This window comes from Caretta caretta, chromosome 17 (assembly GCF_965140235.1).
Source record: "Caretta caretta isolate rCarCar2 chromosome 17, rCarCar1.hap1, whole genome shotgun sequence".
Taxonomy (NCBI): Eukaryota; Metazoa; Chordata; order Testudines; family Cheloniidae; genus Caretta; species Caretta caretta.
In genome coordinates this window covers 20,683,128-20,698,666 of record NC_134222.1, presented here as the reverse complement: position 1 = coordinate 20,698,666, position 15,539 = coordinate 20,683,128, and the positions used below count along the sequence as shown (strand labels likewise).

The 15,539-nt window shown below is 48.5% G+C and overlaps 2 protein-coding genes across 7 annotated transcripts in view; one reads left to right on the top strand and one right to left on the bottom strand.

The window, feature by feature from the left end:
• RFFL (ring finger and FYVE like domain containing E3 ubiquitin protein ligase) overlaps positions 1 to 14,690 on the bottom strand; it is a 52,594-nt gene extending 37,904 nt beyond the window's left edge. The window contains exons 1-2 of one of the 6 annotated variants that reach the window (XM_048824282.2): positions 13,401 to 13,518; positions 11,249 to 11,412 (exon numbers count right to left, since the gene is read on the bottom strand). Coding sequence is in view for 3 of the 6 variants with exons in the window: in XM_048824285.2 (XP_048680242.1) it covers positions 1,960 to 1,984 (25 nt within the window). In the remaining 3 variants the exon portion in view is untranslated. Of the gene's footprint in view, positions 1 to 1,959; positions 2,052 to 8,267; positions 8,461 to 11,248; positions 11,413 to 12,876; positions 13,003 to 13,400; positions 13,533 to 14,530 lie in introns of those variants that run through there. The other 5 variants (XM_048824280.2, XM_048824281.2, XM_048824279.2 and 2 more) reach the window with 5 other exon arrangements.
• UNC45B (unc-45 myosin chaperone B) overlaps positions 11,691 to 15,539 on the top strand; it is a 70,943-nt gene continuing 67,094 nt past the window's right edge. The window contains exon 1 of the mRNA XM_048824270.2: positions 11,691 to 11,708. The gene's annotated coding sequence lies outside the window, so the exon portion shown is untranslated. The remainder of the gene's footprint in view (positions 11,709 to 15,539) is intronic.

Sequence of the window (15,539 nt, the reverse complement as noted above, 5' to 3'; positions counted from 1 at the left end):
ATCTCAAAACTTGCAAACCCAACTGTCAAAGAGTATAAAGCAATAATATGTACCTAGCAGTTCGAAAGATACCATCTCTACAATCTTGTGGAAACATTGTCACTTCAGGTATGTATGTATACAGTGCAAATGGGCGCAACCTTCCCAGCCCAGATAGTCTTGTGCTAGCAGGGCTTTAGCTAGGACGCTAAAAATAGCGCGAACTCTTAGGAGCAGGATGGAGCTCAGGTTTTCAAGCCCAGGGTGTCAGTTATTTTTAGCACCCTAGCTCCATTCTTTCTACCTGGGCTGGGAAGCTTGCCTCCAGCTAGCTGTATTATAGACCTACCCAGAGGTGCTTAGCCGGCAGATCGGTACAAACACTCTTCAAACCAGTAACAGTTTCCAAACACTGGCACCCACAACCTTGGCAATGAATACAAATTGATTCCTAAGTTTTGGCTTCCCTGCATGGTGTAACAACTGCACCTGTACTATGGTGGAACACTACACTGATCTAGTACATACTTTAGAAAAATCAGTGTAGACTGTCAAGAGGAGCACAAGGAAATCAGGCTGCAGTTCAGAATTATGATTCACCAAAGGTACTGGAACTCACATCCCCCCAAAATTGTATTTCAATAAAATAGGCATATTACAGTGGTTGCTTATACAAGACGCATGCATAGAGGCATTCCCAGTAAATAACATAAATTTGACAAACCTGGTTAAGTCACCATGCCAAGTTATTCAAAAGCCACACCAACAATTCTAAAAAAAGATGGCAAGGTTAGTAGCTACTGATCACTTCAACTGTCCCACAATAACCAACATCAACGAGATTCCAGACCTATATCATGGAGAATAAATCCCCCATATATGATCCAAGTCATTAGGCATAAAAGGTCCATATTTTAGTTCCCAACTAATATAGTACTGCCAACTCCAAGCATTCAAAAATCATAAACAACACCCCCTGCCCTCAAAATCATGAGTGGCTTAAAAATCATGAAATTAAAAAATAAAAATAAAAAAAATAATCTGGGGAATTTTATTTGTCTTTTGGGTCTTAAACCTTTAGGGTACTTTTGAGTCACATTTTCAAGTTCCTCTTGGCAACCATGAAGACAGATTTGGGGTGGAGGGGGGAAGGGGAAGACAACTGCTGAGATTGTCAAGCTCATGCTCAAATAAATTGGTTAGTCTCTAAGGTGCCACAAGTACTCCTTTTCTTTTTGCAAATACAGACTAACACGGCTGTTCCTCTGAAATCTGTCAAATAATAATATGATTACTGGAATTGGGGCTTGAAGAAAAAACCAATCATGAAAGTTGGCAGGAGTTGATCTATCTTGTTTTCTCTCACTCTTGGGAAAATCTCTCTCACTCTTGTAAAAATAACTTTTGACTGACCCAGTATGCTTACTCATTCGATTCTAAAACAACTAAAGATGTCAATTTAATCTCTTCCATGCACAGGCAGCATTCTGTGATGGGTCAGAAATGACAGCTGTTGTTATCTGGCATTCTAACACAAGAAATAGACGACAGTTCTGACATTAAAAGGCACTATATTATGTTGTCTTTATAGCCAAACAGCCTTTTAACATCAAATTAAGTTATATCCACTCTGACTTCTAGTTTCTTAACTTGATGGCTCATTAAGAATTGTCCATTTACATGAAGATGGATCTTCACATTGAAAACATACATTTATTTTGGAATTAAACATAGAAGTAACATGTCTTAGCAGCCATCAGGATAAGAACATACACATCTCTACGGGCTTGTAGTTCTGGAAATGTCATAGGACATGTAATCACTGAAAATGTCATCACTGCTGGGAAGGGTGATCTTACATGTAAAGCAATGGACTGAGTCAGGAGAATGGAAATGCATAAATAATATTAAACATGCTATTTTTGAGATCTCAAATTTTTAGAACACACAGACTTACATTACAAAGAGATTTTTACTCACAAAAACATGTGTTCAGAGATGACATCAGTACCTCTACAACAATCAGGTAAAAGCCATTCTTTACACAGTTTTAAGGTGTCACCAGCATCAACTGTAGCAGTAGACAAGGATATCTGAAAGCCAGGGTGGGAGCACCCCCCCCAAAAAAAAAAAAAGTAATTTTCAAGTATTTTGCTCCAAAATGCATTAATTATTTGTAATATTTAAATATACATAATTACCTACATTTTGACATCTTACAGTTTTGTATGTGTTTTTAAAATATTTCAATTCACTTTTAGAGCTCCAATATATTTAATAGCATCAGTGGCAACACATTTTAGCCATTTCTTACTTCATCCTAGAAGGAAATCACAATGCTGATTGAATGACTTGTGTAATTTTCATGGGAATATAGTGATGTCATACACAGAGGATTGTGACCTTTCAATGATTAAACAGAAGAAAAAAAAAAGAGATGGGGAGGGGAAAAGTCTTGGTATAAACACAAAAATAGTAAAGCAAGTTAGAAGAGTAAGCTGCTTTTTGCACAAGTGCCTGCATCCAGAATCTTGCAGTTCTCCTCTGTGTAAAGGAAGCCTCTATAATAAATAGGGTTAGGCCTGATCTACACTACAGAGTTAGGTTGGCGTAAGGCAGCTTATGTTGATCTAACTCTGTAAGCGTCTACACTAAAATGTGGCTCCTGTTGATGTAACCCACCCACCACGCCAACTTAATAACTCCACCTCCCCGATAGGCCTAGTACTTAGGTCGACGCAGCATCAGTCTAGACACTGCATTGCTTATGTCAATTTTAGTGGCCTCTGGGAGGTGTCGCACAATGCCCTACTGTGACCGCCATGGTCACCATTTTGAGCTTTGTTGCCCAGCAGACAGGTACACAGGTATACACCCTTCTACTCTAAACGCTCACAAATTTCTGAAATTCCATTTTCTGTTTGTTTAGCACGGACAGCTCACCTAGCGACTGCCCAGCTGACCATGCTGGTTACACGCCGCAGACGTGCTCCTGCCTGGAGTACACAGCAGGTGGTGGAGTCCTGGGTCTGTGGGGAGAAAAGACTGTGCAGGCACAGCTATGATCTAGCTGTAGAAACGTCCATATCTGCGAGCAGGCCGCTTGGGGCATGAGGGAGAAGGGCTAAAAGAGGGTCCCGTAGCAGTGCCACATGAAAGCCAAGAAGCTGCGGCAGGCATACCAGAAGGCCAGGGATGCTAACAGTTGTTCTGGTGCCGAGCCGCAGATATGCCACTTTTACAAAGAGCTGCGTGCCATCCTCGGCTGAGACCACCCCGAAGAGCCCCGTGGTACTTCGGGGGAGTCAGAATCACAGGCCCCTGAGTGAATAGTGAGGAGGTGATGTTGGACAAGGGAGGAGTAGTATGGGGGACAGATGACCGGGGGACCCAGTGGTGCAGCCAGCCAGGACCTGTTTATTCCAGACCAGTCGAGCCAGTCCCTACAGTCCAGCATGGGCAAGCCTGATGCAGGGAAAGGAACCTCTGGTAAGTGCGCAATTTGCTTTGAAACTGCAGGGACACCTCTGTTCATTTACTCTTTTTTAAATCATGCTTGAACACGTAGTGAAATAATCAATAGATGCAAAGTTGCTATCTGCTTCTCACTCCCTTGTACAATTAGACCAAGGGAGCCCTGCACAATAATTTGTTTAAGTGCACTGGGATGTCCCATGAATCCTCCATAAAGATCTCGAGGAAACTTTTCTGGAGGTAGTCTGCAATCCTCTGCCCAAGGTTTCTGGGTGGGGCTGCCTTATTTCTTCCGCCACAATAGGACACTTTCCCACACCACTCAGCAATTACTTCAGCAGGCACCATTGCAGCGCACAGGCTAGCAGCATAGGGTCCCGGTCTGCAGACAGACGCATGCAGGAGCTGTTCCCTTTCAGCCTCCATTACACGCAGGAGTGAGATCTCAGCTAACATCACCACTGCCTGTGGAAAACGGTACCAGCATTCAGTTCAATTCCCCTAACCACATATAGTCATGCCCATGAGCTACCACACCCCCATTGTCCCAACTCGCCCCCTGTCTTTGGGCGGTATTCACCATGGCTGGGACTGCCGCTGTGCTCTATGAATCCCAAGGAGAAGTGAGAATGTAGTGCCTGTAACTTGTGTGGATGAAGGGGAGTGAGTTCAGGATACCAAGTTTCCGTTTATCTTGTGAATACACTCTCAATAGTACCTCTGTGTACTGTATCTTTTGCATCTGGAAATGTGACCTTGAGGGTCTCTCCATCCACACCAGCGGAGCGGCTCAGTCAGATAAGAAGAAGAAGGAAGAGGACGTGTAGTGACATGTTTCAAGAGATCCTGCAAGCCTCTGGTGCTTCAGATACTGAGCACAGAGCTTGGAGGATCACCCTCAAGGACAGAAAGGACAGGGATAGAACGGAGAGGAGAAAAGCAAAGGAAAAGGAGAGAGCGAGCAGCAGGAGATGCTACTAGCACTTCTCAAGCAGCAAACGAGAGATGCTGGAGACTCCTGTGGATCTTCAGGTTCATCCGTGCTCGCCTTCCTCTGCAGCCCATAGATAGTTGCATTCTGGGACCTCCCTACACACATTCCCAGGAAATCCGGGGCTGATGCACTAGCCCATCACTCCACCCTGAAGGAGAGTACAGGCAATCACAGCCACACATACACTGACCTGTGAGAGATACAGTTGGTGTTTGTGAAATGAAAATGAATTTTCTTTCCCCTTCAAAGGTTCTTTTCCTTGTATTTATAAAGTTTAATTCATTTATAAATATGTCTGTTTGCATAGGTTTGGAATAAAAGTCTATTTATGGAAACTTAATTCATCTTTATTAGTTCACAACATATGCTGGGTGAGTCTGACATCATTCACAGATAATGGCAATAGGTACATTCATTTTCAATGTTATATTACTACACACTGAGCACTCATTATAAGGTTCATACTGGGGTTCAAAAAAAACCAATGCCAAGAAGAGCACACTACAGCAACATACTTTACTGTGGGTCACTATTAAAATGGTCTTTCAAAGACTCCCTAATCAATATAGCTCCCTGTTGAGCTCTTCTTACAACCCTAGTATCTGGCTGCTCAAAATCAGCAGACAGCCATTCCACCTCCACCCTTCACCCCAGCAGAAACTTTTCCCCCTTTGTTTCACAGATATTATGAAGCACACAGCAAGCAGCTATAACCATTGGGATTTTCTTTCCACGGAGATCAAATCTCATGAGTAGACAGCACCAGCAGCTTTTCAAACAGCCAAAGGCACATTCAACGGTCATTCTGCACCTGCTGAGCCTGTTGTTAAAGCGCTTCTTGCTGCTGCCAAGGTGGCTGGTGTACGGCTTCATGAGCCACGGGAGTAAGGGGTAGGCTGGGTCTCCCAGGATCACTACTGGCATTTCAACATCCCCAATGGTAATCCTCCGGTCTGGAAAGAAAGTCCCTGCTTGCAGCTTTCTGAACAAGCCTATGTTCTTAAAGATGTGTGTGTATGCAGCTTCCTTTACCATCCTGCGCTGATGTCAGTAAAACATCCCTGGTGATCCACAATGCTTGCAATACCATAGAAAAGTATCCCTTTCCGTTGATGTACTCTGTGGCAAGGTGGTCTGGTGCCAAAATAGGGGTATGTGTGCCACTATCACTCCACCACAGTTCAGAAACACCATTTCTGCAAAATCATCCAATATGTCCTACACATTGCCCAAAGTCACAGTCCTTCATAGCAGGACGCAATTAATGGCCCTGCATTCTTGCATCACAGCAACCCCCACAGTGAATTTCCCTGCTCCAAATTGATCCCCAACTGATCATTAGCTATCGCCAATTGCTTTTCCACGGTCAGTGCAGCTCTCATTTTGGTGTCACTCTGCTGAAGGGCTTGGGAAAGCTACACACACACACAAGCACACCTAGGAATGTGGCCTTGCACATCCAAAAATTCTGTGGACACTGCGAGTTATCCCATACCTGCATAACAATGTGATCCCAACAGTCAGTGCTTGTTTCTAAGGTTCCGAACCAGCACTCCACCTCTGCAGCTGCTCTGTGAATCCAACAACCACCTTGAATTGTTTCTTTCTATGTCCCACAGCAACCTAGCCTGCAAGGAGTCATCATGTTCCCTGTAGCTCCTCTGGCAGCTCTACAAATACCGCAGGATCAGGCGCGCCATGCTTGCAAGGCTCATCACAACAATGCAGAGCTTTGCAGGATCCATCCTTCTCACACAGATGGAGTGGGTTGTGGGGCTTTTGAAAAGAGGCGTGAAACATTATGGGATGGAGATAACATTATGGGTTAGAGAAAACTGCACCATGTTTCCAGTCAGCCCTGTGTGACTCATTTGCCCCCAAGAGGCAGTGCAAACCCTTCCCAAAATACTATGCGCTAGACGGTGGCAAGTTGCTCAGTGGGGTAACTACAGATGGTGCACTGCTCTCTGCATCAGTGCAAGCTCTGCTAGTGAGGACATGCACCACGGACACAAGGAGTGTACTGTGGATGTGTAAAAGTGATTTAATTATTGTGGCGGCTGTACATCAACGTAACTTAGGTTGACTTAATTTTGTAGTGTAAACTTGCCCTTACTTATGGTAACAGAGGTCCCTGTGCACCAAAATGATATGAAATAGCAACACAGAACAGAAGCTGACTGACCTTATAAGGAAACAAGTGATCACATACAACACCTGACAAGTTTTTCAATTTCTTTAAAAACTACAAGGCATGAACTACGCAAATATCAGTCTCCAGTTTGAAGAACCTGAATTTTGAATTGCAGCATTCTGTGAATTAAAAAATATAAGAATTCTCTTCCTCAATTTCTAGGTTTTTGATTATAAAGTAGGAAGGGACATTTAAGACAAAGCTTTATTTGAATCATAAAATAAACTGTTTCCAAAAACATTTTGCAATGCTTGTATAATGGCCTCAAGAGAGTCAGTAATTTAGACAACTATGCTACTAGCAGTCACAAAAGCTACATTTTAGAGCAAGCCCTGCTTTGGAACAATTGAAACTTTCTCCAGTGCAAAGTCCACACACAGGCAGCAGTGTTTCCCTGCAAGCATCTAACAGTTTCATTATTGTTTAATCACCCCACCCCCCAAAACACCCTCCAACCATCTATTAGGCTTCACATTTCACCCGACTCTGCAATTAGCCTAGAATGTCAGGCACATATGGGAAGAGTTTCCTGGATTCACATGAGAAAAAATGCTAATTGTCTAAACACAGAAGCCATTCATCCTCCTATAATTACAGAGATCCTGATCATTCTAAAAAAAATTATTTCAGGACTCCAGGACCCATTTGTGCTCAAAATTACAAAACCAGGTACCTGTGAAGACCCCATTAGAGATGTGATGAATAAAAGTAGCTCACTGCAACTAGTTAAAGGACAAAGGGTCCACCAATCCAACTCTCCTCACGGGGACCACAGCAGAGTTACCAAAGTTGTGTTGTATCAGAATGCACTAGTTGCAAGGTACAATGCAGCTTTAACTTGCTACCCACCACCCCTCCCATCCAAAGAATTCCATTGCTCAGTGCCTTGCCTGAGCCACAGATATCTAAAGAGAAAAAAGTTCCAAAGGAATATTGACGTGAATGTGTAAGAAAACTATGAATGCATGATGCAAGCCTACAAAACATATCATCATTGCACATAAACCGAAAGCACTATAAATAACCTCTCATTAGCAAATGTTTACAGTGGATGATTTTAACAACCACAAAACTGACTGAACGGTATGGTATGAAGAAGCGATTTACTGATACCATAGAATGACTGCTTTTAGAGCAGATTGTTTTGACACTGACAAGGGACAATATCAACATAAGCTTGATCTACATCAGGAGTCGGCAACCTTTCAGAAGTGGTGTACTGAGTCTTCATTTATTCACTTTAATTTAAGGTTTTGCGTGCCAGTAATACATTTTAATGTTTTTTAGAAGGTCTCTCTCTATAAGTCTATTTATTATATAACTAAAACTATTGTCATATGTAAAGTAAACAAGGTTTTCAAAATGTTTAAGAAGCTTCATTTAAAATTAAATTAAAATGCTGATCTTACGCCGCCAGCCTGGGATTTCGTTCACCTAGGCCGGCAGTGGGCTGAGCAGGGCCTGCGACCAGGACCCCGGCTGACAAGGGCCTGGCAGCCAGAACCCCAGACCAGAAGCGGGCGGAGCAGGGCCAGCGGCCGGGACCCCAGACCGGCAGTGGGCCGAGCGGCTCAGCCCACTGCCAGTCTGGGATCCCAGCCCTGCCCGCATAGAGTGGGTACCTACCTTCTCCCTGGTTCTCGCCCATTCTCTTCCTCTCTCTCTGCACTGAGCTGAGGGTGGGAGTGCACTGAGCACAGAGCTGGGGGTGAAGGAGTAGGCTGGAGGTTGGGGTGTTGGGCCTGGCCAAGAGCTAGAATGACAGAGGGGGCTCAGGGTTGGGGCAGGAGGTTTGGGTGTGGAGTGCTTACCTGGGCAGCTCCCATTTGGTGCAAGGGGTGCAGGTGGGAATGTGGGGGGGGGGGAGAGTGTGCAGAAACTCCCATTTGGTGCTCAGAGTGGGGGTGGGAATGTGGGGGGTGCAAGAGCCAGGCATGGGGTGTGGCGGGTGCAGGAGTCATAGCAGAGGGCTGGGGGCATGTGAGGGGGTGCAGGAATCAGGGCATGGGGTGTGGGGGGGCTGGGTCTGTGGGGGGGGGCTGGAGTCAGGGCTAGGAGTGTGTGAGGCGGGTGCAGGGATCAGGGCAGAGGGCTGGGGGTGTGGGCTAGGGTCATGGGAGTGCTCCCAGCCCCCTGCCCAGAGTGGCTCATGGCAGGGGGCTGGAGGGGACATGCCCTGATTCCACACCCCGTCCCCAAGGCCCTGTCCCCAACTCTTCTCCACCTCCTCCCGGAAGCAGCGAGTGCGCTGCGGGCTCGGCTTCTCCCCCTCCATCACAAGGGCCATCAGCTGATGGGCGGCAGGGAGGGAGAGGAGGAGGGGCAGCAACCCAGCACGCTGGGGGAAGAGGCGGGGGAGGAGGGAGCTTGCCTGCCCTGCAGCAGTAGCCAGCAGGACTAACCTTCTTCACCCTGCCCCCACGGGGGTGGGGGGGGGAGGAGGGCAGGCCAGGGCAGGCAGGATTTTTAATGGCACACTGCTGCCTGCCGGGGTCCCGGGGGTTCGGCAGCGGGCTGAGCGGGGCTGGTGGCTGGGACCCGGCAGGCAGCAGCGTGCCATTAAAAATCGGCTCACGTGCCGTGTTTGGCACGCATGCCATAGGTTGCCGACCCCTGATCTACACATACAAGTTGCACTAGTGCACCTAAGGGTGTGATGTTGCACGAATGTAGTTAAATCAATGCATTTTTGTGTGTGAGCACTCTTACATAGGTTAAAACCCAACTTACATAGTTTAGCTCTTGGGGCAAGCTAAACAAATGAAGGCATACCAATTCCTATTCAAACCTTACCTGACATAGGAAGTCAGTGTGGCTTTACCAAAAAAGGAAATCTAATTAGTATTCTAGAGCAAATTGAGAAACTCAAGTGCAGTAAATTACTAGGTACTCAATAGATATTGGGAGATCCTGAAAAGGATGCATCTTGTCTCTAAAACATGGGTGGGCAAACTACGGCCCGGGAACCACATCCAGCCCTTCAAACATTTTAATCCGACCCTAGAGCTCTCACAGAATCATAGAATATCAGGGTTGGAAGGGACCTCAGGAGGTCATCTAGTCCAACCCCCTGCTCAAAGCAGGGCCAATCCCCAATTTTGCCCCAGATCCCTAAATGGGCCCCTCAAGGATTGAACTCACAACCCTGGGTTTAGAAGGCCAATGCTCAAACCACTGAGCTATCCCTCCCCCAGGGAGCAGGGTCGGGGGCTTGCCCCGCTCTGCGCATGCTATGGCTCCACGTTGCTCCTGGAAACAGCGGCATGTCCCCCCTCCGACTCCTATAGGTAGGGTCAGCTAGGGGACTCCACACGCTGCCCCTGCCCTCCCCCTCTGGAGCCCTCACCTCCTCCTGCACCCCAACCCCCAATTTCGTGAGCATTCATGGCCCTCCATACCATTTCCATACCCAGATGTGGCCCTCAGGCCAAAAATTTGCCCACCACTGCTCTAAAAGCAAAAATTGTTTCTAAAGACTTGAAAGTCAATAATGTGGAAATGTATCTTCTAGAAAAAAAAAGCCTTGAGGAGTTTCCAGGAATTACAGATTGATCAGCCTCACCTCCAGTTTAGAGAAACTGAGTAAGTCTAACCAGATACCTCAAGAGAAAGGTGTATGATCCCCACAGTAGACAGCTGTAGGATAGCCTGCCTCGACATGAGGTTTCACCATGATCTCTATAGAGACTAGTTTAAGGCCTGAAACATTAGATTTAATATTCCTTCCAAAATATGTAGGCACTGAACAAACATTTAAATCAGTCCCTGCCCCCAAAGAATTTACAGTCTATGTCAGCGGTGGGCAAACTGGCCCGAGGGCCACATCAGGGTATGGAAATTGTATGGCGGGCCATGAATGCTCACAGTTCCCAGTCAATGGGAGCTGCGAGGCTGGCGCTTGGGGCAGGGGCAGCGTGCGGAGCCCCCAGGCTGCCTGTATGCGTAGGAGCCGGAGGGAGGACATGCCGCTGCTTCCGGGAGCCGTGCAGAGCCACGGCACGTGTGGAGCAAGGCAAGCCCCGGACTCCGCTCCCCGTCGGTAGCTCGAGGGCCAGATTAAAACGTCTGAAGGGCTGGATGCGGCCCCCAGGCCGTGGTTTGCCCACCCTGGTCTAGGTTATAAGTAAATGAAACCAACAAACTTGGTGGGTTGAATTACAAGGCTACAGTATTACAAGTAATCAGTACATCTTTAGCTATGAAAATTAAAAGCATGTACTTCCAAAGCCAACAACAAAGACAAGGAATACAGGTTTGGGATGGGGAAGGGAGGAAGGAATTAGATTGACAAAATAAATGCATCTAGTATGCTAACAAGCCCCAGATAGTTTAAAGATATTATTGCATGGCTTTCTGCCTTAATTTTATTTTTAATCCTGCAAGCATAGGAAGAGAGGGTACGGGGACACTCCATTCAAAGGGCATAACTCTTGTGGAAACCTGTGGAAGTCTATTTCACCTCAGTAAAGGCATGGGTAAATAAACATTTATCCACAGACAAATTACAGTGGAAGATATCTTTGCTTTCATTAAAGTCTGATTAATACTGACAGAGGAAATGCCCAAACCCCTCTGCTCTATAGTTAGACAGTTCCCCAACCACTCACAGGATGCATCCTGAAGCAGCCAGCACTGGCCAGTGTAGTAGACACGATAATGGATTTAGGTGGATCAATTTGTTTCATTGGACCCAGTTGTTCCATTAAAGCCAGTTATGTTTATCCATAGGGCAGCTTGCTGATATAACCACAAATCCTTCTCACCACCAACACTGTGAACACAGAAGTTGTTATAGGGACATAGTATTTTGAATATGAGAGAAGGGAGGGTCTAGAACAGTGGTTCTCAACCCACGGCCCAATCAGCACAGAGCTGCGGCCCATGTGACATTTTCAGGGACGTACAGGTAGAGTATATTGCAGGTGGGCTAAACGGTGGCTCACGAGTCGCATGCAGCTCTTTCACAGTCGAAGTGCGGCTCCTGGAGCTCCCCGAGCACCCCATCCATTCTCCACCTTCAAGACTGGGCAAGGCGGGAGCTCGGAGCTTCTGCCCTGCGGCAGTGTGGTAAGACATGGGGCTTCTGCCGGGAGGGGGTTAAGGACTTTAGCCCTCGGGGGGAGCATCGGGACAGAAGCCCCACAGCCCAGCAGGTGCCGCCCCATAGGGCAGGTTGTGTGTGTCTTGCGGCTCTCAAACTTCTGAAGATTATTGTATGCAGCTTGGAGGTTCAGTAAGTTTGGCCACTCCTGGTATATTGTGTTGTGTGTGGATGAGGCCCACCAAACACAGAGAGCTGCATGTGTATCCCACAATGGTAAATAGGTTGAGGACCACTGATCTAGAACATACAGGAAATAATATAAAAATATTGTTTGAACACAGATAGTTCACCCCCATTACTCTTCTGCTAATACTTATATGGGTTCAATTTATTTGGAACTGGCAAAATAAAATGGTACTAGTGAAAATTATGACACTGAGTAAATTTCGAACAAAACCAAAAAGGATTACTGTAGCCATCTATGCCACATCAATTTGCAGTTAGTACAGCTAGTGTAAGAAAAAGAAACCCCCCACTGCCTTCAAACCTGCAGAAAGATAATCCTAAATAAAAAATTACTTTACTTTCCAATCACCAGCGTAATGAAAGGGAGTGCTGAAACCAGAGAAGTATTTCCCTTAGTCCAGTTCCTTATTGATCCAGTCAAGTGAGAAAGACCGAGTAACACAACTTAATACACCATAGCATTATAGTTCTCTAAAGAGAACATCTAATTAAGAATTGCACAACATGCTCTAGGACATATCATATACATATTCTGTGAAAAAAAATTAGTGGCAATGCAGAGTCTTAATAAACAATACATAAATGACACACACTTCCATCTCTCTTGGCAGATTAAACATCACCTTGCACACTACTAGAATCTGTGAACTGTAAAGCTAAATTCTTCTAGCTAGCTAAATTCTTATGTCATGCTTACCTCTACAGTATTGGCTTGCCTTCTGCTATCATAAAGATACATTAGATTAAGGTACATGAACTGTTATGAAGTGCAAGAGTCCTTCCATGAACGTTCAAAACGTGTAAAGTACTTGCAGGTGCTTCCTTCCCCGCCCACCAAGTGCCTAATCTGTACAAATTCAGACTGGACTATGTGTAAGTGAGTTTTCAATGTGAGACACTTATTTACAATTAATCATAATACTGCAATGTTTGTTAGAAGCCTACCTTGACAAGGCATGTCATTACTTCCCCAGCAACACTTTGTCTAGCTTACAGGAAAAAGCCTCTGAAGAACAGGCAAACTACCTTAACTTTTCACCTGGCTCACAGATAATGCCCCTTTGCCTTCCTGTTAACGTTTCCATCGTTATTTACACTTTGTTAAGATAAATATTTAATTTTTGCCTGATTTTGTTTATGACATAAAAACAGGAAGGGTATTTCCACTATACGGGTAAAGTTATTCATTGAGAAACTAGTTTGGCTCCATTACATCAAGAAAACAGCATCCTGGTGCCATTGGCATTGTACCAAATGAGCAAGGACTTTGGACATGATAAAATGCACATGACAGCAAACAGTTTAGGCAAAATAACAACACTGGACACTTCCACAGCACTCCACTGTCTGGCAGCATTTACACATAGTAGCTAACTGAGCCTCAAAACCCTCTGCCAGGGGGTTCAGTGTCACTGTGGCCGTTGGACAAATGGGGAAAGCGAGGCACACAGAGAGGGAAGGGGACTTACTTGCCAGCACACTGCAGCGAGGGTTAGAAATACAGCAGCTCCGAACTCCCAGTCCCCACAAGCTCAGGCTTTACCCACAAGACTTTGTTAAGGGGCTCTCCAACCCTTCTCCAACCCCTCCGCAGCAATACAGCCCCCTTCGCCTCACCCCCTGCCCAAGAGAGAACAAAGCCCAATGACCCCCCAACACCTCCCCCACACACCTCTCTCCTACCCCCCCGGGACAGCCCCCCCAACCCAGGCAGCCCCCCCACCTCTCTCCTGCCCCCCAACCCCAGGCAGCCCCTCCGCCTCTCTCCTGACCCCCGCCCCTTCTGCCTCCCCCAACCCCGGGCAGCCCCCCCCACCTCTCTCCTGCCCCCCCAACCACAGGCAGCCCATCCCTCTCTCCTGCTCCCCCCAAAACCCCGGGCAGCCTCACTGCCTCTCTCCTGCCCCCCCAAACCCTGGGCATCCCCCCCTTCTCCTGCCCCGTGCCTCTCTCCTGCCCCCCCAACCCCGGGCAGCCCATCCCTCCCTCCCTCCTGCTCCCCCCAAAACCCTGGGCAGCCCCCCCACCTCTCTCCCGCCCCCCCAACCCCAGGCAGCCCCCCCACCTCTCTCCCGCCCCCCCAACCCCAGGCAGCCCCCCCACCTCTCTCCCGCCCCCCCAACCCCAGGCAGCCCCCCCACCTGTCCCCCCTCCTCTCTCCTGCCCCCCAACCCCGGGAAGCCCCCCCACCTCTCTCCCGCCTCCCCAACCCCAGGCAGCCCCCCCACCTGTCCCCCCTCCTCTCTCCTGCCCCCCAACCCCGGGAAGCCCCCCCACCTCTCTCCTGACCCCCGCCCCTCCTGCCTTCCCCAACCCCGGGCAGCCCCCCCACCTCTCCTGCCTTCCCCAACCCCGGGCAGCCCCCCCACCTCTCCTGCCCCCCAACCCCGGGCAGCCCCTCTCCCGCCCCCCCCCAAAACCCTGGGCAACCCCCCCTCCTCTCTCCTGCCTCCCCCAATCCCGGGCAGCCCCCCCACCTCTCTCCTGACCCCCGCCCCTCCTGCCTCCCCCAACCCCGGGCAGCCCCCCCACCTCTCCCGCCCACCCAAAACCCCGGGCAGCCCCCCCCCACCTCTCTCCCACCCCCCGTCCCCCTCACCTGCTCTGCCCCTCGCTCCCGGGAGGGGGTGTCTCTGGTATCACCCGGCCCGGGCCGTCCCCTCCGGCGAGGGCGGGGGGAGGGGGAGGGGAGGGGAAGGGCGCTGGCGCCTGCATCGAACCTCCCCCTCCGAACCGCGCGGCGGCGGCGCTATGACAACTCCCCACCCCGGCGCCGCCAGCCAAAGAGACGTGGGCCAGAGCGGTGGAAGCCAGCGAGAGGAGGGCTAGAGCGGCCTCTCGGCCCTGCCGGCCGGCGCCGCCACAGCGACCGCTGGTGGGGAGGCGGGGGCAGCGCCACTCAGGCCGGGAGTGGTGCTTAGATCATGAGGGCGGAAATAACTAGTCCCTGGGAAAGAGGGTTCGAATCCCGCCCGAGGCAGGGGCGGGTCCCCTCACCTAGCTAGCAAGTGTGAAAAATCAGGAATTCTTTCAGGGAGTGGGGTAGAGTTGCTTATATAAAATAAAGCCCCTAATATTGGAACATCTGGTCACCCTAGCCTCACCCCACTACAGAGCCTGGTGCCAGGGTCCCCTCACCTTGTAAATCCCACCCTTGGACTCCAAGAGCAAATCCCCAGGCCCGACCTAGCTGGAGCTTCATAACCCTGGGCAGGGCCCTGTTTCAGGATCAAAGCTGAATGCCCCCAGGCAGAGTCCAGGTTCCAACATCATCCCGTGAAGCAGGGCCTGGGTCTAAAATCTGACGCCCCTGACCCGTGGGACAGGGATCTGGGTTCAAACATTTACCCCAAGCAAGAGCTGGCTTAGGGTTTGAATCCCTGCATGGGACTCAACTGGGGGAATAAATCTGAACCCAAGACCAGCCCTGCTGGGGGTTCAGATCCTGGCCAGAGTCACAGGTGCTCTTTCTTCTCTTTGATGCATTGAGTTCCACTGCGATTACTGTTTCTGGCTTTTTGGGGGCAAAGAGTGAGATCATGTCTGCTCTGGGTGCATATTAAAAATGCCTGGCCACTTTGCGCTTTTCCACTAACTTGCAGCTGCAT